General features: G+C 42.6%; 1 protein-coding gene across 1 annotated transcript in view; it reads right to left on the bottom strand.

Annotated features, from left to right (window-relative positions):
• Positions 1-4,658: 4,658 nt before the first annotated feature.
• LOC117262372 (transcription intermediary factor 1-alpha-like) overlaps positions 4,659-25,495 on the bottom strand; it is a 32,564-nt gene continuing 11,727 nt past the window's right edge. The window contains exons 2-19 of the mRNA XM_033635293.2: positions 22,884-23,233; positions 22,556-22,674; positions 21,000-21,147; positions 20,256-20,388; positions 17,862-17,978; positions 17,485-17,599; positions 17,128-17,274; positions 16,824-16,938; positions 13,758-14,134; positions 11,235-11,369; positions 11,044-11,149; positions 10,903-10,960; positions 10,676-10,808; positions 9,320-9,672; positions 8,928-9,063; positions 5,679-5,753; positions 5,080-5,235; positions 4,659-4,990 (exon numbers count right to left, since the gene is read on the bottom strand). Of these exons, the coding sequence (XP_033491184.2) occupies positions 4,793-4,990; positions 5,080-5,235; positions 5,679-5,753; positions 8,928-9,063; positions 9,320-9,672; positions 10,676-10,808; positions 10,903-10,960; positions 11,044-11,149; positions 11,235-11,369; positions 13,758-14,134; positions 16,824-16,938; positions 17,128-17,274; positions 17,485-17,599; positions 17,862-17,978; positions 20,256-20,388; positions 21,000-21,147; positions 22,556-22,674; positions 22,884-23,199 (2,937 nt within the window). The 5' untranslated portion in view covers positions 23,200-23,233 and the 3' untranslated portion in view covers positions 4,659-4,792. The remainder of the gene's footprint in view (positions 4,991-5,079; positions 5,236-5,678; positions 5,754-8,927; positions 9,064-9,319; positions 9,673-10,675; positions 10,809-10,902; positions 10,961-11,043; positions 11,150-11,234; positions 11,370-13,757; positions 14,135-16,823; positions 16,939-17,127; positions 17,275-17,484; positions 17,600-17,861; positions 17,979-20,255; positions 20,389-20,999; positions 21,148-22,555; positions 22,675-22,883; positions 23,234-25,495) is intronic.

The following is a 25,495-nucleotide window of genomic DNA, read 5'->3' on the forward strand; positions in this document are numbered from 1 at the left end:
ATGAAGGGAAATTAATTGATGCATGGCACACTTAAAAAAAGTGTTTAAACTGACTTGAAATCTTTGGGCTTCGGGGAAAGTACGAAGTATTTGCAAGTCAAAAGGCTCAAGTCAAAGGCAAGTCACAAGTCGCTGGTATTAATGTCCAAGACGAGTTGCAACTCTAACTTTGTTAAGTCGAATCTTAAGTCATCAAATTTGTGACTTATGTCTGAGTCATGTCCAAGTCACGTGACTCAAGTCCACATCTCGGCTACACTCTGACAGGAATGGTTATACAAAAGGCCGGGAACTGCCCATTGGTCCGACATAACATTGTTCCGACCATATTAAACTCATTTTTCCGAAGTCCCGTTGTTCTGAAATCATCATGATGCCCTGTGGTTAAGGTCTGGTTAGGTTTAGGCACAAAACCACTTGGTTAGGGTTAGGAAAAGATCATGGTGTGGGTTAAAATGAAAAAGAAAGTGACAAAGGGTCCATGTCATTGGTTCGACATCCCATTAGTCCGACTGTCCGCAGTGCTGAATGGCTCGCGGCAGGCGTATGGTGCGCCGCGACCGACTTGAGGCGGAGCAGGCTCACGGCTTATGTGTTTGCCACTTTCTTTTTCATATTAACCCACACCATGATCTTTTCCTGACCCTAACCAAGTGGTTTTTGTGCCTAAACCTAACCAGACCTTAACCACAGGGCATCATGATGATTTCGGAACGGACTTCAGTTTAATATGACACAATGAGTTTAATATGGTCGGAACAATGGGATGTCGAACCAATGGGCAGTTCCCGTGACAAACACATAAGCCGCGAGCCTGCTTCGCCTCAAGCCTTTCCCAGCTGACCCAGAGCCAGTTGCGGCGCACCGTCAAGGTAGAAATACGCCCGCCGGGAGCCGTTCAGTACCGTGGACCGTCGGACCAATGGGCTGTCGGACCAATGACATGGACCCCAAAAGGCCTACCCCAGCTGACATTCTAATGTTTATTCACTGTTGAATCAACGTCATACACCATGGCTGAATCACTGCTGAATTATGTTTCTAATTTTGAGAGTGAAAATGAATCAGCGTTGATTTCACAATGTTGTTTCATAAACTTTCAGTATTGTTTCATCATTGAAACAGATTTTTCTGAACTGTCAGTGTTGATTATGACTTTTGTGACGTTCTTACAGCCATCAGAATTAAACGTTGTTTAATGTTGAAACAACAACTGAAATAATTTCATCCACATTTCAACGTTGAAGGTTGGTCGTGTGCCAGCTGCGATGCTTTTAAAAATATGTTTTATGATTGACACATTTATGTGTGCTGGAAAGAATAAGACCTGAAATACAACCTTGGAAGATGTGGACTTCAATGTTTGTTTTATTGCCTACAGGAAGAATTGCAAATGACTTCAGGCTACTGTGCTACAAGGTATGCATGCACACATGGAAATTGTCTTCCCATCAATGGCAAAGTTGACTTCTTCTGTCTGTGACTAATGATTGTGCTGATTACTCAACATCTGGAGCCGGTTTTGGGGTATTTTAAAAATCTCCTGTGGCTATGTCCAGACTGTAAGCCTTGAAACCTTTTGGATATCTGAGTTAGAGGAAATAGGGGGAATCAAAAAAATATATATTTTCACCACCACTGCCTGAAAATAACTATGTTTTTTTTCACTGCTGCATTTGAGTGTGCTGCATCTTAAGTAAAGTGAAAGATCAAAACGGAAACTGGATCTGTGCTGTGAAAACTTCCTTATATTTTAATCCCCATTGATACTGGTGGTATTAAAGGTCCCTGCAGGCCAACTGCTGAGCCTATTTTTCTCTTTACTTACTGAACTTCACAGCTGTGCCGAAGAAAATGAGGCCATTTCCCTCAAAGTTAATGAATTAAAGCTTTTGTAACGGTGCCACAGATGCGGGCACACCGTCAGCCAAAGTGATCACGAACTGTGAGAAGGAGCCGGGTATAAACAAGCCACACATGCGCTTGCATGCACATACACACACCAGTCTACCGGAATTGGCAAGGAGCGGAGAAATAATTGCTAGACTGCATTATAAACATTTTGTACCAACTCTGCAAATTCAATCAGTCTACTGACTCTGGGCATGGTGACAGAGAGAGGTTAAATGATCTTCTAATCAGAGCCACATGTCTCCACCACCAGTCTAGCCAGTCTAGAAACATCACCAAGGACTTGATATCAGGACACCGCAGGCATACAGGAAAGCCCACAAGTATATGGCAGTTATAAATGGGTAACTGCACTGTTTAAGTGTAGTGTGCGACAAGTCGTGTCTCAATCTCTCCTCAGTCCAGCAGTCTACGTCTCCTACTCTGTTAACAGTCTTTCTATACGACCACATTTTAATGGACCATACCGGTGTTTTGAAAGTTGTACTCCATTAAAATGCATAATATACATTTATGAATGTTATTTAGACTTTCCAGACGGCCACGTGCCTCCATTTATTTCTCTATATAGTGCCACTACCGCAGGCCTGACTTAGGGTAGTGGAGATTTTGCAGTTTTATGTCATGTATCTTCCTTATTCAGAAAACACAGCTGCCTTTTTCAGTATTGAGCTCCCTTTTTTCTAATAAAACCCACTTCAAAACATCCCACTGTGGTGCAAAAATGAGCTTGCAGGGAACTTGTTGGAGGAGGTAATCCATCACAGTGAACATGTCTGCTTTTATTTTTGTCTTTTACTTCACGGTTGGAAAGTAGTGGGGCAATAATTGCACCAGCGATTTAACCCTGACAACAAAAGCAGACACAGCAATTGTTGTAATGGATTAGCAGGTTTTCTATTATTTTATTTAAGATTATTGTTTGGTTTTTATTATCTTTTTTTTGATAGTGCAGCTGAAGATTGACAGGAAAGGGAGGGGAGATGACGTGCAGGTAAGCGCCGTGAGTCAGACTTTGTACAAAAACACCATTTGCAAATCAAAAACACAACAGCATACCTTGAAAAATGATCTTAAATATTGTATTATATGAAGTAAATCATGCAGAAACACTTTCATAGTCCTGGAAGCATGTTTAAACTGTGCAGTGAGACCTCTAGATTAGAAGTAGACTGTTGCTATGGCAGCAAAGATATGGTTCCTGCAGACATTTATCAGTCAAGGATGTGGCAACCCCTGCACTCTGTCACAACAAAGAGCCCCCCTTTACTGCCTTCTCTAATCTTATCTTTGCCTCAGCGTAATGTAGGAAAGAGATAATAAGCCTTTAGAAGCCGTACAACGAATAAAGAATGGCCACAATGAGAGTCAGATCAGCGTCGGATTATAAACCTGGCTGCCTGGAGCACAGTGAACATCTGAGGGCAACTTCTCATGCCTGCTTTCCAGAAACAACCAGACGGTCACTCCACCTCCAATCTATATTTAGGCTTTAACAAGAAACAGCAGCGTGAGCTGACCTCCCAGCTCCTGAGGTGGAGGAAATTGGAGTGGTCGAGGTCGCATTCAAACAGTGTTAATCTTGTTGTGGGGGTGCGGTACAGTTCCTTTGAAGCTCCACAAAGCTTGTCTTGCCACGTCTGTGTCAATCAGCAGAGGGCCACTAACACAGCCAGGCAGTCACAGGCCTGCCCCGTGGGGCCCAAAGGACTCGTTCAGTGTTAGTCAACACAACTGTAGACAAACTGTGAAGGAGAAAGTGGCTTTGCTTAGCTCTAATGTTGTAAAGAGGGGAGTAAAACATTTCTCATGTTCCAGTGGGACATTAATAGACTCCATTAACATGCATTTATGGGGTGAAGGAGGTTTATAACATTAATCATTTCCCAGAATCATAACTCAGATGTGAGCTATCATGTTTTATTTTACCCTGTAAACACCTGCAAGCTGACTTGCATGCGAGTAGGTTTATGGCTGAATGTTCTGGCTCTTGGATGTTTTAAGAAAACAGCTCACAATGCTGAGTGTGTGGAGAAAATGTTCCTCAACTAAAGTGATCTTAGTAAAAACAGAGTCTCACTTTGCAGTGTGCTTAACTCTTCACAATAAAATCAGAAAATCTTTTATTAAATAAACACAAATAAATAAAATTGGACATAACATTTAGCTTTACAACATCAGATCTGCAGCTCTGCTATAAAAGCCTGACAAATGAGCCCAGGCAGAAATATTGTGTAATGATGTGTGACAGTGTAACATCTTAAACAGTCTTGGGTTTTATCAAACAGCTTTGACTGCTTTGATGTTTTTCATTTCACTGGCCTCGAGGGGCCCTCAAACAAATCTTATTCCGCATAAGATAGACCACAAACATCAAAGCGGATGATTATCACCCTTCCTCTGATAACTTCTATATTTACACATGGAGCACTAAACAGGAAAAACACAGCGGACCTGACGACAGCGTCTATAGCTCAGTGTCAATGAATGTATCTACTGAGAGCAGACGTATCAGTTAGTGACAGCGAACTGACAACTTGTACCCTGTAAACACCCAAATGTGCTGCATGTGTGTATTCTTGCAGGAACTGTAGTCGGAATCTTCAAGCTTGTTCAGAGTCAAAACAAATGCAACAGCTTTTTCGCAGTTCAGTCCAGAAAATAGAGCTAATTTGTTGCTCTGCATCATCGTTCGTTGCTTGCTGTACATTTAATCAATAATTATAAAACATTTTTGGTGACCTGAAGGTGACTGTGTGTCTTAAATGTTTGTAATTACATGTAACACACCACATATAAGCTGGTGCTGGCAGTGTTGTCAAGCGATTCATTTGTGCTTTCATACTACTCCCTCCTCTCCACTGGGACATCTCGATGTATCCTAGGAGTCTGAACATGTGCGCTGACGCTTTGCAGGCCGGGAAATATTGTCAAGAGGTGAGAGGAGAGAGTCAGACAGGGTTGTAGGTATCATCTCCAGTTTGATTTCTGGAAAGGTCTGGTCAGGGAAGGTGATCCTCAGGTGCTCCTCAAACAGCTCTTTGAGCTTCCTGCCTGCCATGGCGGCCTCTGTGTCAGCCTGGGGACCAAGAAAAGACAACCAGGTGACATGAGCTGAATTATACTGGAGGAAAAAAGGCTTTCTGCATTTAATTCTCTTCACAATACCTCACTGAGGACTGCATGGCTTCCCAAGACGAGCCTGATGTCTGATACAAACTCTGCAGGGCTCTGATAGCACACACTCTGCTTCGCCTCCAGTCGTTTCTTCACAGCGGAAAGATTCACCGGTCCCTTCACAGTCAGCATGTTATTTGCACATACCTACAGTATTTAGGAAGGGAGAGATAATTAAACAATAAAATTTCATGGGAAGATGTTGAAGTAAAGTCATGATTAATGTCTCATGTACAGTATATAAATTGTGCACTAGAGACAAAGGATTTTCACCCCATTTTGTTATGTGAAGGTTTATAATAAACAGAGGTAATTCTCTGTGCTGCACACAAATATAGAGTTGTAATTACTGTAATTTATAGTTTATAATCTATAATTCTTAATGTTCATCCACTCTGTGCAATAACAAATACAAGGTCTCTGTCAGCAACACAAATCCCTGTGTATTTACAGCACCTGATTAATAATGTTTCTGTATTTACTGACAAATACTGCATATTACACATCATTAAAATTACAGTTACGTTAACTCCATGTGACGTTAATCCTGTGAACTTTTCGCCCGTAGTCAGCTAAGCTTCCAGACTCACCGAGGGGGATGCAGGCCCTTGAAAGTCTGAACTCAGCTCGTTGCAAAACAAGTGCAGCAACAGCCTCTCACACTTCTGCAGGGGGAGAAAAATACATAATACATGTCAGCACATAACTGAGGAATCAAATGCAGTTTTCCAATCTTTAGCCTATTGCATCTGCTTACTTACTGAATCAGACACGAGTAGCATATTGGTGAGGTTTGCCTCTCATAACTGGAAACTGATCTGCTTTGTGTCTAACTATAAGTCTTAGCAGTTGTTAAATCACTGCATCAAGCTGCTAATCAAGAGTTCAGTTGTGTGTGTGTGTTTGTTCGCAGCTAATCTTGCGTACTACTGGATCCATCAGCCTAATATTCTCTGTGCATATTTCTGACTGCATGCTCCTGTACCTCTTGTGTTAGCGGTGATTCACAACTTTTGAAAACCCTTTTTTACTAACTTTTATACAGTCACTGAATGCTGCATCTTAAACCCTCTTAAAGGGGAACACCACCTGAATGAAGAATTCTGTCATGTTATTTCCATGGCCTAGAAAGTTCAATCAATATTTGTGATTTTTTTGTGAGCTATTCTCTCTTACAGTCAGAAACCAGAGAGGTTATGCAGTATTTATACTTCTGCGCTGTACCTATGGCGTAGGCTCTGTGTCAACGTAGAGCCTACGCTATACCTTACACCATAGCCTGACATGCACCTCCTCAAAAATGTAACTACATGTCACGGTGACACAGACCTCCTGTCTATATTTGTAAGCTGAAACCATTTCCCTCGGCGGAAACAAGGCTTTTATTTACTTTAATTTCACAGATAAGAAACAATAAATCGTGAAGACAAAGCCTCCACAAAAATAGCATTTTAAGTCTTGTGAATGTTTAATCCTTTCGGGATTTATACTTTGGGATTTATCAGGCCTTAAAGGATAACTTCAGTATTTTTCAACCTGGGCCCTATTTCCCCATGTGTATGTGTGTGTATGATTCATAGGTACAACTTGTTTTAAAATTGGTTCAGTATTGAGGGAGGCGGATGCAGCCGGGAGCTGCGAAACGAGCTACGACGGTAACGGGGGCAAATGCGTCCCGTATAAGTTTGCACATTAAAAGTGCTTTTTTTCGCCACTGACATGTTCAGATCACCAGTGCTATCTCTGTAAATAGCATACTAAGCGTTTCCCTTACCTCTGGGCTGTGTGACGTCATCTCGCGAGAGCTTTGCTTGTTGCCGGAAGAAAACAGAGGAGCTATACTGAGCACCGCTCAGAGTGGCGCTGGTTGTCCTGGAGTACAGTTGAGAGTTTTACTGCATTGATTGAAAACAATGGTTTGTGTTTGTGCTTATCTGAATTGCAAGAATAGGATGTCGCGCAACACCCCATACAGTTTTCACAGGCTGCCTTTGTCGGACGGCGAGATGCTGAAGTTGTGGCTAGTTGTGCTACAAATGGATGCTAACACTCCTGTCCAGACACCGCGCCTTGCAGACCATCGGGTCTGCAGTGCTCACTTCTCCCAAGATGACTACTGCCAGCCGAAGAAGAGAAGACATCCAATCCCCAAACACCTCTTCCTCAAGAAAACGGCTGTCCCACGAGTAGAGAGAGCTACAGACACAGTGGAGCAAAGCTCTCGCGAGATGACGTCACACAGCCCAGAGGTAAGGGTTAGCTTAGTATGCTATCTACAGAGATAGCACTGGTGATCTGAACATGTCAGTGGCAAAAAAAAGCACTTTTAATGCACAAACTTACACGGGACGCATTTGCCCCCGTTACCGTTTTAGCTCGTTTCGCGGCTGCCGGCTGCATCCACCTCCCTCAGTACTGAACCAATTTTAGAACAAGTCGTACCTATGAATCATACGCACACATACACATGGGGAAATAGGGCCCAGGTTGGAAAATACCGAAGTTATCCTTTGAGCAGAGGAAATCTCTGCTTGTCGCCAGGCTAATTTATACAATGTAAAATGCCACAGGCTTGTGCTAAAAACATTAGTGTTTTGTCTGGGAATGCTGCGAGTTATAATGGAGCCGATTTGTGTACTTGTGTTTGAAATTGTCGCTATTAAGCCATGTTTAATGTGTGTTTTGAATCAACTAAACTTTACAGCCATTCACAGAAACCCCCGCCGCCGACTAGTGGTTTGGAGGAGTAACTGCAGTATGACACAGAGACACCACCGCACAAGTAAAAATGCTCACAACAGCGTAGGCCACATTTGTAGGCTACGGTGTAGGGTCTGCTGCACAAGTATAAATCCCTCTTAAGTCTCAAACTTGTGATGTCATAGGGTATTAAGTCTGGATCTGCTCCACAGACAATAAATGGGAGCCTGATTTTGTGAACCCACCGAGTGTTTGTTTCTTTTTTATATCCCAATGAGCTTTATTCTATTGTAGTGTTCTCAGTTCTGAAACAGAAAACGTTTACTCAGAACAATCCCCTGAGTGCTCTCAGTGTCATCGAGAACACCTTTACCAATTCATCATTTATGGAGCAGCTCCAGATTTTACAACGTATGACATCACAAGTTTGAGTTTTGGCTCTCTAGTTTTTGGATTTGGAGAGAGCTGTTCATGTTGGTATTTTTGGACTGTCACAGGTCACAGGGGCAACATATATCAACATGAAAAAATGGGCGTTGTTCCCCTTAAACTGGCCAGGAGGAGCAGCAACTGCTTCAGTTTGGAATCTAGCAGCAACATACGTGGTGGTCATGTGGTGATGTGCTGGCAGATTCTTTTACTAGCATTTCCACTTTGAAATTGGCCTTTAACATTTTTAGCGTTTAGGAATTGTTCCTGTTCAGATTTGCTTGCCAAGGTAGGACATCTGTGGTTTGTATTCATTCCACTACTCCCATGCAAACACTTTGGACACAGCCTGCCCTGCACTCCATGCTCTCCACCCACATGTCCCCAGACACACCTGGCAAATATCTGCACTCCACTGAGTGTGATGTTGGTTGCTTTTCAAATGCACTGCTTCTCACACCATTGTATGTCTTGTAAATCTGAGATTTTCCTCAATACAATCACTACATCTTATTCTTGTGATACACAATATAGTTGCTGGACAGTAGAAAAAGCAATATGTGTGCCACCAGTTGAAACAAGGAAAATATGAGTTAGTTGGGCTAACAAGCTCGAAAAGGTTATACTTAAGGATACAGACAGACTTTGAGTACTGTGTTTGCTGTGGATGAAACTACAAACTGGGATCATTTTTAAAAAAGCATACTGACTCGTTTGTCCACAGGGGGAAATCCTCCTTCAGATCCTGGCTCCTTCTTCACTGTTTTGGCTTCAGGTTTGCTTTCACAGTCGTACTCCATCTCAGGCACTAACAGGTCACGGCAGAAAGAGCAAAACCATTCCCCACTGTAAAGAGACAGCCCAGAGACTCAATGCAAAAGCCACTAAGCAGGAACATACATTAACAAGTACATAATTCTGCTCTCAGATGAAAGCCTCACACCAAAAGGTGAAATAAAACTTGTCAAAAAGAGACTCGTTCTTATTAGCTGAAGGGTTTTCTTTCCACAGAAGACCATATTTCTTTGATCCTAGTGCAAACATGAGTTATGGGGTTTCATCTGAGACCATAAATAAATTAATTTCCCCTGTCAAAGCTTGCCTGAGAGATTTGAGGAGAGTGGGAACATGGCACGAAAGGTGAAAAACCTTGGGACACTTATCGCAGCACAGCAGCTCTCCCCCGGTTCGACACACAGCACACAAGGCTTCATTAGAGTCTTCCAGCGGAGCTCGGTGCTGCTCTACCTGCTGTTCTCCTCCCAGTGAACGGATGCCATTTGCAGCATTAGTCTTACTCTGGTCCTGTGGGCTGCTCGGAGGCTGTGAGGGGCTATGGGGTTTGTCGTTTGTGCTTTGAAGAGGGGTAGAGACTTTGTTCCCCTCACCATGGGCACTGATTTGGGGTTGGTCACCTGTGCTGTCGGGGAGGCTGGCTCTTTGGTTGGCTTGTACCTGAAATCCACAGAGAGAAAAACAACTCTGGTCGAAGTTAAACCAAAAAGGGGCTCAACTTTGATCCACAATAATTGCCATCTCCACACAGACAACTTTTCTGTCCAATAGGGGATTATCACTGATACTTCAGGTGCCATCACTTCTGGTTTTACCTCCAAATAATTAGGTTTAGGAAATCTAACACAGCTGTGGGCTTTTTTACAACCTGTCTCACTGCTTATGTTTCTTGTCCTGTTTGATAGATAATATCTGTGTTCCCATATCTCATTAATTACTGTGGTGAGGCAGTGTTATGGTAACCAAAAGTTGCATTTCTAGCTATTAAAGTTGTAATAACCCGCAATTTTCATTTAAACTCATACTTTTATACTCATACTCTGTTTTCTTACAACCCCATCGCCAGAAAAAAAAGTTGCTATTACACATTTCTGCAAACCAGTTAGGTTACATTTGCATGTTTTTATGTGTTGGATATGTTGAAACTTCATGTCTACACTGTGGTTAACGTGTGGCTAGGTTTAGGCACTAAAGCCACTTGGTTATGGTTAGGAAAAGACCATACTTTTAAATAAAAACAACCACTCCTTGTGGCACTATCCACACTGGAAAAGCAACAACAGGTCGCCCACGTTTAGTGCCTAAAAAGGCCCCAAAACCACGACACTGACTTACTAAATCATAAACGGTTTTGTTGTTTGCTGATCTCAAACAGTGGTCTGCAGCTTAGCAGGCATCTTACCTCAGTGACAAGCCATCCATCATCCCCTCCATCTCCTGATGACAGTCAGCTCATATCCATAGTCACTTTAGAAACGCTGATATGATATGTATGAAATGGGCCAGTGGAATGTTTTGTGGTGTGCACAAACGACTGGGCTATTTTTTAAATTTGCTGTCTTCCAACAGTACTAAGATTTTGCTAAAAGCATCTGCAAGAATCTAATCTACACTATAAACAGAATAGTCACTGGACTGTATTAATAATCCATTGTCTTCTTACATAGCTGCCGTCATCATCTGGCTCGTCTTTGATGACAATGATGGGCCCTGGTGACGATCTTCGTCTTTTTTTCACAGCTGAGCCCACTGCTCCGCTCGCCTGGTGTGTTTCTGGAGGTTTCCATGTCACGGTCCTTGGGAGCAAGGCATGAACCAATTAGAGTAAAGCCAAATTCACTGGAGAGACCAATGGCCCAAAGGGACGACTGTACACAGCTGTCGCCTTACCCTGGTTTCTCCTCCTGGGATACAGCAGTGTACCCTAGTGAGTTCTGCTGTCCTTGCACTTGAGAGAAATAAAAATCCTCCATCAAGAATACAGCAATACATACAATGTGCAAATTACAAATTATGATGGTCCAGACATACCATTTCTGTGTAGCAAAGAAGGTGGCAGGCTCTGGGGATAGTTAGGTTTCAGTATATAGATGGGACCACCTGAGTCACTCCTCCTAGTCAGATACGTAGGTTCAATCTGAACACAGTATTGCAAATTGTTTACTACACTGTTAACATAATGTATATAAACAAAACTGACATTATTGGATGGAGTCACTTGCCGTCTGTCGTGATTGAGGTGAACTGACGCCGCCATTGATGGGCAGTGGTGTTATCTGGGTGTACAGAGGTGAGGAGGAAAACACATCCACAGGTTTGGGTTGGTAGCTGGAGCTGCTTCCCATCCCCCTCAGAGGCTACAAGACAGAGACACAGGAAGATGGATAGAAGTGCTGCAGTCATTTTCATCCTACATTCCTGTCAGCGTCTGTAAGCATGTGATGATGGAGGTGGAGATGAAAGAGTGTGCTTTCATTACCCTGTCACTGGCTACGTGGGTTGACGCCACCTGGCAACAACCGGAACACAGAGGACTTAACCATCAACAAAACACTCAGAAGTTCCAGGCTGATCCTGCCTAAGAGTTATTTTTGGTTTATTGTAGCTTTAACCTTGCAGGTGCAGCTCATCTTTCTCCTCCTACAAAATTCAAATGCATGTGTCTAATTTAGGTTGGTTCACCTGCACCTTGCACCTAAAGGGACAGTTCACCACAAAATCAAAAACACAGTTATTTTCTTTTACTTGTCGTGCTTTTTTGGTGGGAGTTCCCGTGTGTTGGAGATAATAATAAAGTGCCAGACATCTCTACAGCCAATATCTCCAACACTCGGCAACTCACATCAAAACAATCTGGAATCATGAATAGCACTACAGATAAGAGGAGAAACATGTATTTCAGCCAGGAACACTTTATTAAAGAAAACTTTATTTCCATTTGCAGTATTATATTTGGCAGTATGGCTCTGCTCAGGGGCCTCTCTGGCTACAGAGAAGGCCGAAGGTGGAGAAAACACATCTCTCTGCCCTTCCATGCACCTACATGGACAGCCTTAAGGCAAAGAGAGCACACTTGTCTGCCCTTCCATGTGCAAACGAGGAAAGCCTAAGGTGGAAAGAGCACATCTCCCTGCCCTTCTATGCACCTACATGGAAATCCTAAGGCAGGGAGAGCAGCAGCAAAGACCCCCCAGGAACAGAACAGAGCAGCATCAATGACAAACAGAAATGACACTGATAAGTCAGACACAGCATGAAAAGGAGGAGCTGGGGTGGAGGCAGGTTGCAAAGCAGCTTGCAGAGGAAGCAGCAACAGTAGACAGGCCAGAGCAGTTTAAATAGGGCGCCCTGAATGAGATTCACCAATTGGTTGCATAGAAAGGGACTGTGATCTATCAGCTGACTCCCTTCCATCAATCAGCTGCTCCATCAGCTGATTGGGCTGTTTGAGATCAGCTGATGTAGCTGAGATGTGAGCTGAGCTTGACACTGTGTCCTGCCTGACAAAAACCCTATGCTTCATTTTTGATTTTGGGGTGAACTGTCCCTTTAAAGGACCATACCAACATTTTTTAACACATAACACTACACTGCAGTTACACCAATTCACATATACTTACCTTAGTACTGAGCAACCTATTCTCTCCATCAGCCTGTTACTATGAGCCACGAGGTCCAACACTAACACAAAATGTTCAGCCAAAGTCAAAACAGTTTTTGTTATTTTACATGACATTGCATGCTGATAAAATCTAATAAATCTACACCCACACACAGTTTCTGTGTGTTAAACTCTGCTTATTAAGTCATGTACATTTACTGTACTTACTTTAATACCTAAGATTTAAAACCAAGTTTTAAGGGGCTTTATTGCTAACCACTCTAGAGAATGCAGTCACTGTTTTTGCAAACCTTCCAGGAAGCCTTTGGTTTTCATTTATTTCACAACAGTATGAAATGAACTTGCCTCATCATGTCAGCTCTTCTATTTATCAAGATTAAATGAACACTCTGAGGTAATTTTTTCACATTAATCTGCTCTTACAGTTGCACTACGGCATAACAATAAAATAACTCGAGACAAAATAACAGCAGACAGGCTCTACAGTTAAAATTATAGACTTGTCAGTTATCCTTAAATATCTTTAAGTCGACTGCACCATAGTGACGTATAAAGAAAAACAACTAAAGCACCCAGAACACATCTAAAAACCTACTACATCTTGATTTAATATATACTCAGCACTACCATGACACAATCTGCAGTAAAACACACAACACACTGTTATATATCTTTCCAACTGAGAACATTCAAGAGTTCATTATGCAGCTATAACAGCTTGTTCACATCAGTGTGACACAACGTTAAGTGTGCACTTCACACGCCAGTATTGTCCTGCCTATACTTAAGAGCTGGAACCAAAACACCCCGTGAACTAGACTAAACAACTTGGATGATGAGATAATATCAAGCCTTTTCTTATGGAATCTTGGGCCCGTTCTCTGTCACATGTTGGCTGCTGTCGCACTGCAGATTTAGCTGTTTTATTTTATGACTTTGAGTCATAAGCGCGTCCAAGACTAAAATCCATCTTGACAAGGAAAGACATAAATTGCCCAGGATGTGAAGGCTGTCAGCTCTATTTAGGACAATGCCATCCTCTGTCAGTGCTCGTTAAGAGGGGTTGTCAGTCAAACGGACACGAGCGACACATGCACACTCACACACAGAGGCGTGCACCAACCTGGGGCGTAAACCCAGGGCTCGGTTGGCTGCTAGTTGGGCTGACGTGGTTGGCAGGAGGCACCATAAACCTGCGGCCTGGTTGGGGAAGCACAGTGTGGGAGGGAGAGCCTCCTTGCAGAGGCCCTGGAATGGTTCGCTGTAGCCGGACGCTCTGGTACCACGTCCAGGGTGGAGGAGGTGGTTGAGGCTGCCAGTTGGCCTGCGGGTTGAGCTTGTCCACCTGCATCTGGAGCTGAGCCAGAGTACTATGGGGTGCTCCCAGGGCAAAGCTGTGGGGTGAGCCTGAGGGGCCCTGCCCAGGGTGGGAGAGCTGATGAGGGATACCCTGAAAACCGCCCAGCTGGTGGCCTGGTACACTCTCCACCACTAAAGAGCCTGAGGGAACATACACACAGAGACAGGAGGAGCATAACAATTAGGGATGAAAATACAATCTTCTGCAGAAAACTGTGGAAAGAGAAAGTTTGTGCAGTTATGTGGAAACTTTGTGGGGCTATAGAGGGGGAAAACCAATTAGGGACACAACTACGGCTTTTATCAGTTATGTCATTGGTTATATTTCAATTAATCTGTTAAAATGGGTTTAGTGATATGAAAAAAATGTCCCTCACAAGTTCCCAGAGCCCAGTGGCATGTATTCAATTGGCTTGTTTTTACATTCCAAAACCCAAAGATATTTAATTTACGATGATATAAAATCCAATCTTAACCACTCGCTATTCCATTTTGATGCTGTCCAGACAGTGCAACTATTGAATCATCGAGTTCTAACGTCAAACAGGAAACTCTCAAGGGACAGATAATCATGACAAAAGGCATGTGACAGCTTTATGCAAGGTTTGTCATATTAACATAATCTGCCACTATCGTTGTTGTTATGCTTGTTTTATAAGCAACCCAATCACCAGAATCAATGTTGGCATTGTATGTTTCTGCAAATGATACATTTGTGCATTATTATGTAGCAGATACGTTAAAACCTTATATTTTAACAATGCTGCGGTTAGTGACTGGTTAGGTTTAAACACACAAAAGATGTGTGGAAAAGATCATGTTTTTGGCTTAAAACAACTGCTTTTCGTGGCACTATCCCCTGTGGAAACACAGTGATGTCTCTGTAAAAAACAACAGCTTGTTGTGGTGCAATCAAGACTGGAAATGCAGCAATGTCTCGGTGAAAACAATCACTGTTCATGGCGCTATCCGGCAGGGAACAAAGCAATTTCTTAGTATAAAACAGCTGCTTTTTGTGGATCTGTCCCCAGTAAAAACGCTGCGATGTCTTGGTAAAAAACAATCACTTTTGTGGCATTATCCCGGGTGAAAACACAGCAATGGCTTGGTAAAAAGAACTGCTTCTGGTGGCACTATCCAAGCTGGAAATGCAGTAATGTCTTTGTAAATAGAAACCACTTTCACAGCACTCTCCTGGGTTGAAATGCAATGTCTCAATAAAAACCAATTGGTTTCGGTGGCACATTCACAGGTGGAAACACAGCGATATCTCTGTAAAAAACACAACAGCAAGCTTTTGGTGGCACAATCAAGACTAAAAAAGGAAGCAATTTTTGTGGCACTATCCCCAATGGATTCACAGCGATAGGTCATTGAAAACCAACCACACTTAGTGCCTAAAAAGCCACTGAAAACACAGCAATGAAACAGCTGGGTCACAACAACCATGTTGGCAAATATGTGGAAATAGAGAGGCAAACCACACACATATTTTTTAGGAATGTGCAAGCTACACCAATTCTGGGAAATGGTGAATGTTACAAAGAAATTCGAAAGATTCTGGGATATTACTGCAAAGTCACTTACCTTGGGAATATAAATGATTGTGTCATGGATTATGATAAATATGTGGCCAAGATATTCCTGATAACTAGCACTGAGGCAATAACAAGGAATTGGCACAACACTAAATCCCCTAATATAGAACAATGGATGAAATTATAGGAAATGTGTGTGCTATGCTTTGTGCTTTTAGTTAGTAAACAGGAGAAACAGATGATTTATGACACAGTGGAAAAAACATCTGGACTAACTAATAAATAAACATTCTTTAAAAATTGGAAATTTGTAACCATGACTGTTCTACTTTTTACACTTTTTGCTCAGTTTTTCTCTTCACCTTTTTGATTGTGGAAAGATTGTTGTAAGTTGTTCTAAATGATACTTATGGTTGTATACTAAATAAATATTCATTTATTTCCTGTAACCGCTTATCCTGTTGGGGGTCGCAGGGGCAGCTGACATTGGGTGAGAGGCATGGTACACCCTGGACAGGTCACCAGACTTTCACAGAGCTGACACATAGAGACAGACAACCATTCACCAATTAACCTGCATGTCTTTGGACTGTGGGAGGAAGCCGGAGTACTCCGAGAAAACCCACGCTGACATGGGAGGACGTGCAAACTCCGCACAGGGGGGCTCCCCCACCCTAGGCTCAAACCAGGAACCCTCTTGCTGTGAGGCAACAATGCTAACCACTGTGCCACTGTGCCACCAGCATTTAAGTAGGAAAAAAAACACAGCAATGACTGGATTAAAAAACAACCAGTTTTGCTGTTTGTTGGTCTCAAACAGTGGTCTGCAGCTTGACAAGCGTCTCACGTAGATATCACATTATCAACCATCCCCTGTTTTACTTGACTTCAGGGAACATTATGATGCGTTTGAAACATGAAAATGTAACACATTTGTGGTTTGCAGAAACATACAATGCAGACATTTTCTTCTGGCTATTTGGCACGTATTTGAAAATGCTGTCTTTCAACAGTAGCAAGCTTTAGTTAAACGTATCTACAGAAATACCAATCAATAATATGATCAGTGTGGCTTTTATTGTGTGGTTAGAGATTGTGTAGCAGTTAACCAGTTCAACAACACTCTTAAAGTTATCCAGTAATACAGTACAGTAAAATTTGGTTGAGGTTTAAAGCTCTCAAAAACTACAAAAACAGAAAACTCACAATGAAAACAGTGCCCTGACCAAGAGAAATGTATTCTGGGGATTCTGGATAAGCTTCCATAACAGAGACATTTGTTCATGTCTTACCCAGATCAACATTTGAGGCCCAGTAAGAGGATCGACTCTGGAAGCGTACAGTGCTCTGTGGTATGAACGAGGTACTACATTTTGCCCTCAGGAGGTTTCCAATCTGAAACAGAATCTGCAACAGAAAGGATGTTATTAATAATTTTTAGAGGAGGACGCCTGTGTGTTACAAAAGGCATATGTTCCCACTTCATCACGTCCAAGATAGACCACGCTCCTAACTGGCTTTCAGAGCTGAGGTTCATGTTGGGGAAAAAAACAGGACTGTGATGCGATAGTGGATAAATGATCAGACAGGCCTCACCAAACGTTTACAGTACAAGAGGGCCGTGCCCCCATTCCTGGCTGTGGCCCATTTGGTGAAGTTGATGACATGATCCAGGTGTCTGGATAGATAGCCGATGTCCTCCTGTTGTTTTCGCAGGACAGTCTCGTGATCCTTTGTTACAGCCTGGAAAACATGAATAAGTGAACATCTGCAGTGTTCAAACAGCTCGAGGGTATGCGCTCTGGGCCTCGGGGTAAGACAGTCAACGGAGTTTGCATGCAAGTAATGTTCCTCTGGAAACAACACCACAGCAATCTACAGGTCTGCACCATGCAGCTCATAAACAACACAGTTTTATGATATTTGTGATGTATTTAGAAGCTTTTCTCATACCTCTAGTTGATTAACTAGCATCTTGCCCTTCTTGTTTATCTCCAGGATCAAACTGCAGATGGATTTCTTTATTTCATTATGAACAGACGTGCGGTTCTGATCAACCTGAACAAGTCTGAAAAACATAATTACACACAACCATCAATAAGCACTCAAATTTGACCAATTCTATGCAAAGCAAACACACTTTACAAACATCTTTTTATTACTGGAATCGCGCATTCCTTTATCCTTAAACAGTTGTTCTTGTTCATAAAATTCAGAGGTCATGGGGAAGAACAAAATGGCTCACAGTTCTGTAAACCATGAGTGCGTTCAACTTTTGTTTAAATTCTGCACACTTGACATATATAATCGTGTGGTGTTGTAATACGTACCCACTGTTTATGGAGTTAGACACCTCTTCGATCAGTTTCTGTTTCTCCTGCAGCTGATGGGTCATGCTCTCCATGTGCTGTTTGTGGTTTCTATAAGCATCTTCAAGGAACTGGTAGCTAATCCAATAAGAACATATTACGTCAGTGGGTACAATACTGACAGTGAACGTGCCTCTTCAACTTGGATATGAGGACGATGTGATTTACAGCAGCAAGCCTAAGACTAACAATGGTTCATTGACACTTGACATCAGGATTTTGTAGTATCAAAATGTATATTAATTTCATGCTTAATCAAATGTCAGGCAGTCAAAGTTATGTTAATCACATTTAACTACGCAGCATTGTTAAAGGAGCTCTATACAATATTAAGAGTGCATGATTCAGAGGTTGTCTGCACACAGTTCTCAACATGAAGGTCCCTCTGATAGCGGCTAGCTGCTAACAATGCTAACAGCATGAACAGTGCAAAAAACGGTAAAGCAAGGTTTATGCTTCTGCGCACCTATGACGCAGAGGGCTTTGCAGAGGCGTTGCGTCCCTCTGCGACCAACAGAGACGCAACATGCACCTCCAAAAAATTGTAACCCCGCGTCGAGGCAAGGCAGACCCAACGCAGACCGCAAGAGCTATGATTGGTCCTTCAAACTACATCATTTCCATCATTCTGCAAGGTTTCACTTCCTGCTACAGTACCGCAAAACTGCCTCGAGCCATTCAACGGGCATAGACCATCGGCGCAGTCGCCTCTCTCTTCGTTGTCATCGTAACATTTGTAATAAGCGCATTTGTTGTTCAATGTCAATCATTTCGAGCTTCAGCAACAGTCTTTCTCTCTTGGTCGCCATCTTCACTTTGACTAGAGCCAAGCCGGAAGATAAACAAACAATGAACGAGCAACGGCCATAGATGTCACAGAGTCTAGGTAGGTATATAAAAAAAACACAGCGCCCCCAAGCGCTTTGGCGGGGAATTGCATAGCGACAGAGACCAATAGGACGCAGAACTGTGATAGGCACACAGCAACTGCGTGCACATTGCGTCAAGTGTACGCAGAAGCATAAAGAAACTTTCATGGTACTGACAGAGCTAACGGTGTGAGCCCTAAAGGGTAGGCGCTTCACTTCTGCAACAACACTGCCCTAATTAGGAATGGACGATATTGGATTTTTTGCCGATATCAGGTATGCCGAGCAACTTATTTGGTCAATAACCAATACCTATTTATCCCGTTTTTTCCCTACCTAATTTTAGTGATTGTCAAGTTTCTTCTGTAGCGGAATCAACATCATATTATGCATAGATTTTCTTATTGTGATGGCCAACCAGCAGATGGAGACATGAAATACAATACTTTTCAATGTACCGACGACATGCCGATATTATCATGCATCCCTAGTTTCAATACCAGTGTTACACACACAGGATTTAGATGCACTGACATGCACGTGCAGCCAGATCGTCTACCACAACAACGAAACGAGGAGCTCTGATTTCAAAACACACAGAGGTAGTGTGACTTCATTTTATGCTCAGAACACCTTTCCACTACTATATCTTCATGTAACAGGCTCAACTATACAGCAGTAATATGTGTAACAAATTCAAATGTGCATTTGTGATATCAAGTATTATAATTACACAAAATTTGGGGGTACCTCCCCTATAAAGGTGTGTCTCCCACCTTACCTCTCCCCTTTTTGCATAGGAGAGGTAAGTGGCATTGCTCTTGTAGTAATTTCCATGTTTTAGTGCTGTTAAGCTATGTTTAGAAGTTCATTTTTTAGCCTATCCCACCTATAAAGGGGTCTCCCGCCTTACCTCTCCCCTTTTGCTGTTGGACTCCATGGGAGAGGTAAGTGACATTGCTCTCGTAGTAATTTCTGTGTTTTAGCGCTGTTAAACTGAAGTTTTTTTAGCCTAAACTTATTGTATAATATGCTAACATATTCCTGTGTCACTTAGTTTGTGCAGGGGCTTGAGTTTATATGGTTGTTACTGTCGGAAGATTTTGTTTTTAACCTCTTCCTGTCAGGTATGTTTTCTGTGTTTTATTGTATTGAATTGAATGTATCATGGCCACCCTTTTGCTGTTGCACTCCATGGGAGAGGGGCTCAAGTTCATATGGTCATAATTGATGGAGGATTTTGTTTTTATCTCTTGCTGTCAGTTGTCAGGAATAAACGGAGATCACCTCCAGAGATATCCACAGTCTTGGCCTCTTCATATCAACACAATGCAGACAACACTAGAGTCCACGGGTTACATTTACATAGCAAATAGTTGGTTTATGAATGCCCTGAATGTCGTATAGTGCTCCGTTAATTGTAATGTCAAACAAAACTGAACCTTCATATGGCATAGGTGTATTATACTATAAATTTTGACTGTACTTGTGGTCCTTGTGCTTCACTAGCTGGCAGTCGCGGCAGGTTAGCAGGTCACAGGTCTCACAGAACAGCTTCAGCAGCTCTTGTTTGTGGATGTCACAGAACATCGGCCTCTGAGCCGACACACCATGGACCTCTGGAAAACAACAAAAGGTTCATCGTCATTCGGCCTTTTCCTCTGTGCAAGTCATTTCTGTTCTTACATGTGACGCCCTTGATAATAACCCTTTGACTTTTGCTTCTTTTCAAACCACACATCTGAAGGTTTTAATTTAATTTGAATCGTGCAGCACTTAATGAGCAATGTGTTCCATTATTTAACTTAGTGTGAAGGTTTCATTTGCTCCAATTACCACAAAATTGCTTTTATTCCGGGTAAGATGAAAAATTTCGTTGTACCATCTGGGCCATTAAAAATAATAAGTTTCACCATTCTTGGTGGATAAGCGTAAAGGTTACTTCAAACAACATTAGTCAAGAATGTAAAATGTTGCTGCAGGTGCCAAGGTGATTCGATTTTTGACACACTGAATGCTGGGTCATGTTTAGTGGACTGTTCTAGAAGAAAAGGTGTTCAGTTTTTATGCATTTACCCCTAAAAAAAAAAAAATCTGTTATAAGTTTAATACAAGAGCCAGAGCAAAGTGTGACATCTGCAGCACTGAGCTTATAATAGCTCTTTTCTTTGTCATGGAAACACCACGAGTAATTCAAAGAAGAGAAAACTGAAATCACTGGTGAGAATACCTTGTGATACTTCGGCCTTCTGTCTGATGGTGTGGTCTTTGGTAAATTTGACTCTTTGGTGGGCCTCCACACAGGTGACACAGAGGTACTCGACACAGTCCACACAAAAGCCAGCAGCTTCAGTGTTGTCATCACAGGTCATACAGAGCTGCAGGTAGACGAGACATGCATCAGAGGATGATACATTTTTGGTGGGCAGGTAACATGTTGGAGAGATGCTGGGCCTCATTTGATAGATCCAATCAGCAAAGATAATGTCAGGGTGGGGCGATACAACAAGTATATACGATATATCAATATATTTTCAAGCAAGATATAAATTTAGACAATGTTTATATCAATATACTTTCAAGTTGTGTTACATACCAGTGTGCATCTCTCCTCTCTCACACTCTCTGCACAGCTCCACCCCACTCATTCACTCACAGAGACACAGAGTTGTTCCTCTGTTTAACCTGTCTGTTAATTGTCGGTCTATATGTTGCATATGCTACACTAAATTTACTTTTTTGCACCAGGTTGGACCCCTTTTGCCTTCAGAACTGCCTTTATTCTTGGTGTCATAGATTCAACAAGGTGCTGGAAACATTCCTCAGAGATGTTGATCCATATTGACATGATGACATCACACAGTTGCTGCAGATTTGTCAGCTGCACATCCATGATGAGAATCTCCCGTTCCACCACACCCCAAAGGTGCTCTATTGGACTGAGATCTGGTGACTGTGGAGGCCATTGGAGTACAGTGAACTCATTGTCGTGTTCAAGAAACCAGTTTGAGATGATGTGAGCTTTGTGACATGGTGTGTTATCCTGCTGGAAGTAGCCATCAGAAGATGGGGACACTGTGGTCATAAAGGGATGGACACGGTCAGCAACAATACTCAGGTAGGCTGTGGTGTTTAAACCATGCTCAGTTGGTACTAAGGGGCCCAAAGTGTGCCAAGAAAATCTCCCCCACACCATTACACCACCAGCAGCAGCCTGAACCGTTGATACATGGCAGGATGGATCCATGCTTTCATGTTGTTTACACCAAATTCTGACCCTACCATCTGAATGTGGCAGCAGAAATCCAGACTCATCAGACCAGGCAACGTTTTTCCAATCTTCTATTGTCCAGTTTTGGTGAGCCTGTGTGAACTGTAGCCTCAGTTTCCTGTTGTTAGCTGACAGGAGTGGCACCTGGTGTGGTCTTCTGCTGCTGTACGGTCTGAACTTCAGCAGGTCGTCTTCACCATGTCTACATGCCTATATGCATGAAGTTGCTGCCACGTGATTGGTTGATTATCCATTTGCATTAACAAGCAGTTGAACAGGTGTACCTAATAGTGTATATCCGCCTGTAAATACCTAGACATGAATTTTTGTCCATATGACCCAGCCCTATGTCAGAGTAAATGAAAGACATATTGAAGTACCGACACCTGTGAAGTGAAAAGAACCTCAGTTTTCCCACTTCAAATCCTCTCTTGCTCATCATGTAGGAATGTAACAGCCCTGACTCAAACTAGTAACAACGCTGCCCCCATATGGTTATGCATTTTGTCACTAACCTGCACCGTCCTCTCCACTGTGCTGCTGGGAGCTTCAACTGAGTCCTTCACAAAGGCATTCTCCATCACATCTACCTCCATGCACTCCTGCCTGCACACCGGACAGCGGATCACATTCACTGAAATGAAACAGAGTCACACATGTGGGTCAAAATCAGCAACACTGGACATGCATGTGCTTTTATTGATGACATAACTGACACATGACACCAGATATTTATAGTCTGATGTATGCACTTAAGCCTTACAGAGCCACACTGACTGCATGCAGGGAGGGTGATACCCTTTAATCGATCCATGGTCATTGTTTGTAAACAAAGTGACTCACGTGGTTTGCTCGCGCTCTCAACCTGGGAGTTTGGCGGCTCTGCCATGGCCAGATTCCTGGATGGTGAAGGCAAGCATTTCTTGCAGAAAGAGTGCAGACACGGCAGAAGTTTGGGCTCTCGGCTGTGAAAGTTCAGGTGGCAAACGGGGCAGGTGTCCAGGTAATTCCGACCGGTCACACCGGACTTTTCCTCCTGCACTTGCTTGCTCTCCGCTTCGTTCCCAACGACGATGGCAGCAGCGGCAGCGGCGGAAGCAGCAGCAGCAGCAGCACCAGCACCATCCCCCGGCTCCTGCTTCTCTGTGCGTCCGTCCATTTGCTCCACTTTTATCCTCCGAGGCTGTTTCTCTCTGTGTTTACGAGATGTAGGATATCCACACAGGTGAGGTCATTCTCCTCCGACATTTCGCATCTTCTCACACCTCAGTCCGTGTTTCACACACAGCGCTGCTCACACAGAAACAAATCTGATAACATGGTTGTAAAACGACAGAATACCGAGCGGAGCACAGACCTGTAGCCCCACAGATAAATACACAATAGCTCCGTGTGACGGTGTCGTGCTGCAGATGTTGTGAGGTGAGATGTAAGATGTTGCTCAAATTGCACCGCACGCGCTCGTTGCGGCACGAGAGGGGTGGGGTCAAACTGCGCGCGCTCTTACAAGAGGGACAGTGTGTGAGTGATGGAGGACAAACTGCACCCGTCACAGGCTGTTAGTAGGTACTCCTAAAGTAAGTGCGTTACTAAACAGTTACCTTTTTATCAATTAATATATAGTTAATTTGACTGATACTGCGTTACATTTGTGTTGACGTTACTTTTCATCGTGTCACATCCGTCTGACCTGAAAACCAAGCCAGTTTTGAACCTACATGGCATCACCTCTAGCCAACCAAAACGTGTATGTGCACAGAGAATCATTCATTTTAAACGTTTCCATTCTTTAGGGGCCGCAAATTAATAGATTCATTATTTCTTAATGAAAATAATGATTTGTATCAGCCTCATGCCTAAAGATGGGTACACTGCAAAATGTAGTGGCATTGTAATTACATTACACTACACTATGATTGACTGGGTATGTTTTATTCTATTTCATTTAATTTAATTTTGTCAGTGAGACACAAGGGCGGATCATGAGACAATGGGCCCCGGGCACAGATATGCAAAGGGCCCCACCACCTCTCCTATACAGGAGTGAGACACACAGACTTCATGGTTATTTCTGTATCTCCTTGTAGTTTGTGGTCACTAGCCATGTTTCCATCAGCCTGTTTAGATGCGCATCTAGAAGTATCGCATGGGAAAATTATGATGGAAACGCCAAAATTCGAATTAAAATCCCCTGATTCGCACAAACTAAAATACGCTCGCTTTAGCCGGTCGAAAAAATGTTGATTTGCAAAACAGGGGATGGAAACAGTTATGTTCGAATTAAGTCTGACGTAGCGCACCTCTCTCCATGGTGATATCCACACTCCGGGTCGGGAAGGCGGTAATGCATTTACAAGCTGGTTGCCAACCGCCAGAAAACATAGAAGAAGAATGTGAGACTTGTTTTGTTTCTGGTTCTGCAGAAAACTCGTGCAAGTTCGTAGTTTTCACCAAAGTCCGTACATTTAATGGAAACACACAGGATTCGTATTTCTTTTAATGCGCATTTCCCAATGATTCGAATCACTCTTGGATGGAAACATAGCTACTGTGTGTAGGGCTGCCACTAACGATTATTTTCATTGTCGACTAATCTGTCGATTATTTCTTTGATTAGTCGACTAATCATTTCATCGAAAAATTTGTTAAAATGTTGAAAAATGTCAGTCTGTCTCGCCCAAACCCCAAAATTACGTCATCTAATGTCTTGTTTCATACTCACACCAAAGGGTTTTAGTTCACTGTCACGGGAGAGTGTGTAAAGCTGCCAATATCTGAACGTAAGAAGCTGCAGTAAGAGTATTTTGGGGTACTTTTGTACTTTTCTATGAAAAATTACTCAAACCGATTAGTCCACTACTAAAATAGTCACCGATTATTTTAATAGTCGATTAGTCATCGATTAGTCGACTAATTGTGGCAGCCCTAATTGTGCGTCTCCTTGTGATTGCTTTGTCTCATTTTGTTGTCATTTGGATCTCTTTGAGGTAATTTTGTGATTTATTGGGATAGTTTTTTTCTGTTTGAGGTACCTTTGTGTCTTTTTGGTGTCTTCTTCTGGATGTTTTGTGTCTTTTTGGTGTCATTTGGATCTCTTTGAGGTAATGTTGTGTTTTACTGAGGTATTTCTTTGTCTGTCTTAAGTAATTTGTCTTTGTGGTCATTTTGTGTCTCCATCTGGTTGTTATGTGTCTTTTTGTAGTGGTTTGGGTCTCTTTGTGGTAATGCTGTGTCTTATTGAGTTAATTTATTTGCCTCTGAGATAATTGTCTTTTTTGGTCATTTCGTGTCACTGTATAGTCATTGTGAGTCTCCTTGAGGTTGTTTTGTGTCTCTTTGTGGGCATTGTGTGTCTCCTTGTGGTCGTTTGGGGTCTTTTTGTGGTCGTTTGGATCTCTTTGGGGTAATTTTGTGTTTTACTGGGGAAGTTTTTGTCTGCTTGAGGTCATTTCTGT

This window comes from Epinephelus lanceolatus, chromosome 5 (genome assembly GCF_041903045.1).
Source record: "Epinephelus lanceolatus isolate andai-2023 chromosome 5, ASM4190304v1, whole genome shotgun sequence".
Classification (NCBI taxonomy): domain Eukaryota; kingdom Metazoa; phylum Chordata; class Actinopteri; order Perciformes; family Serranidae; genus Epinephelus; species Epinephelus lanceolatus.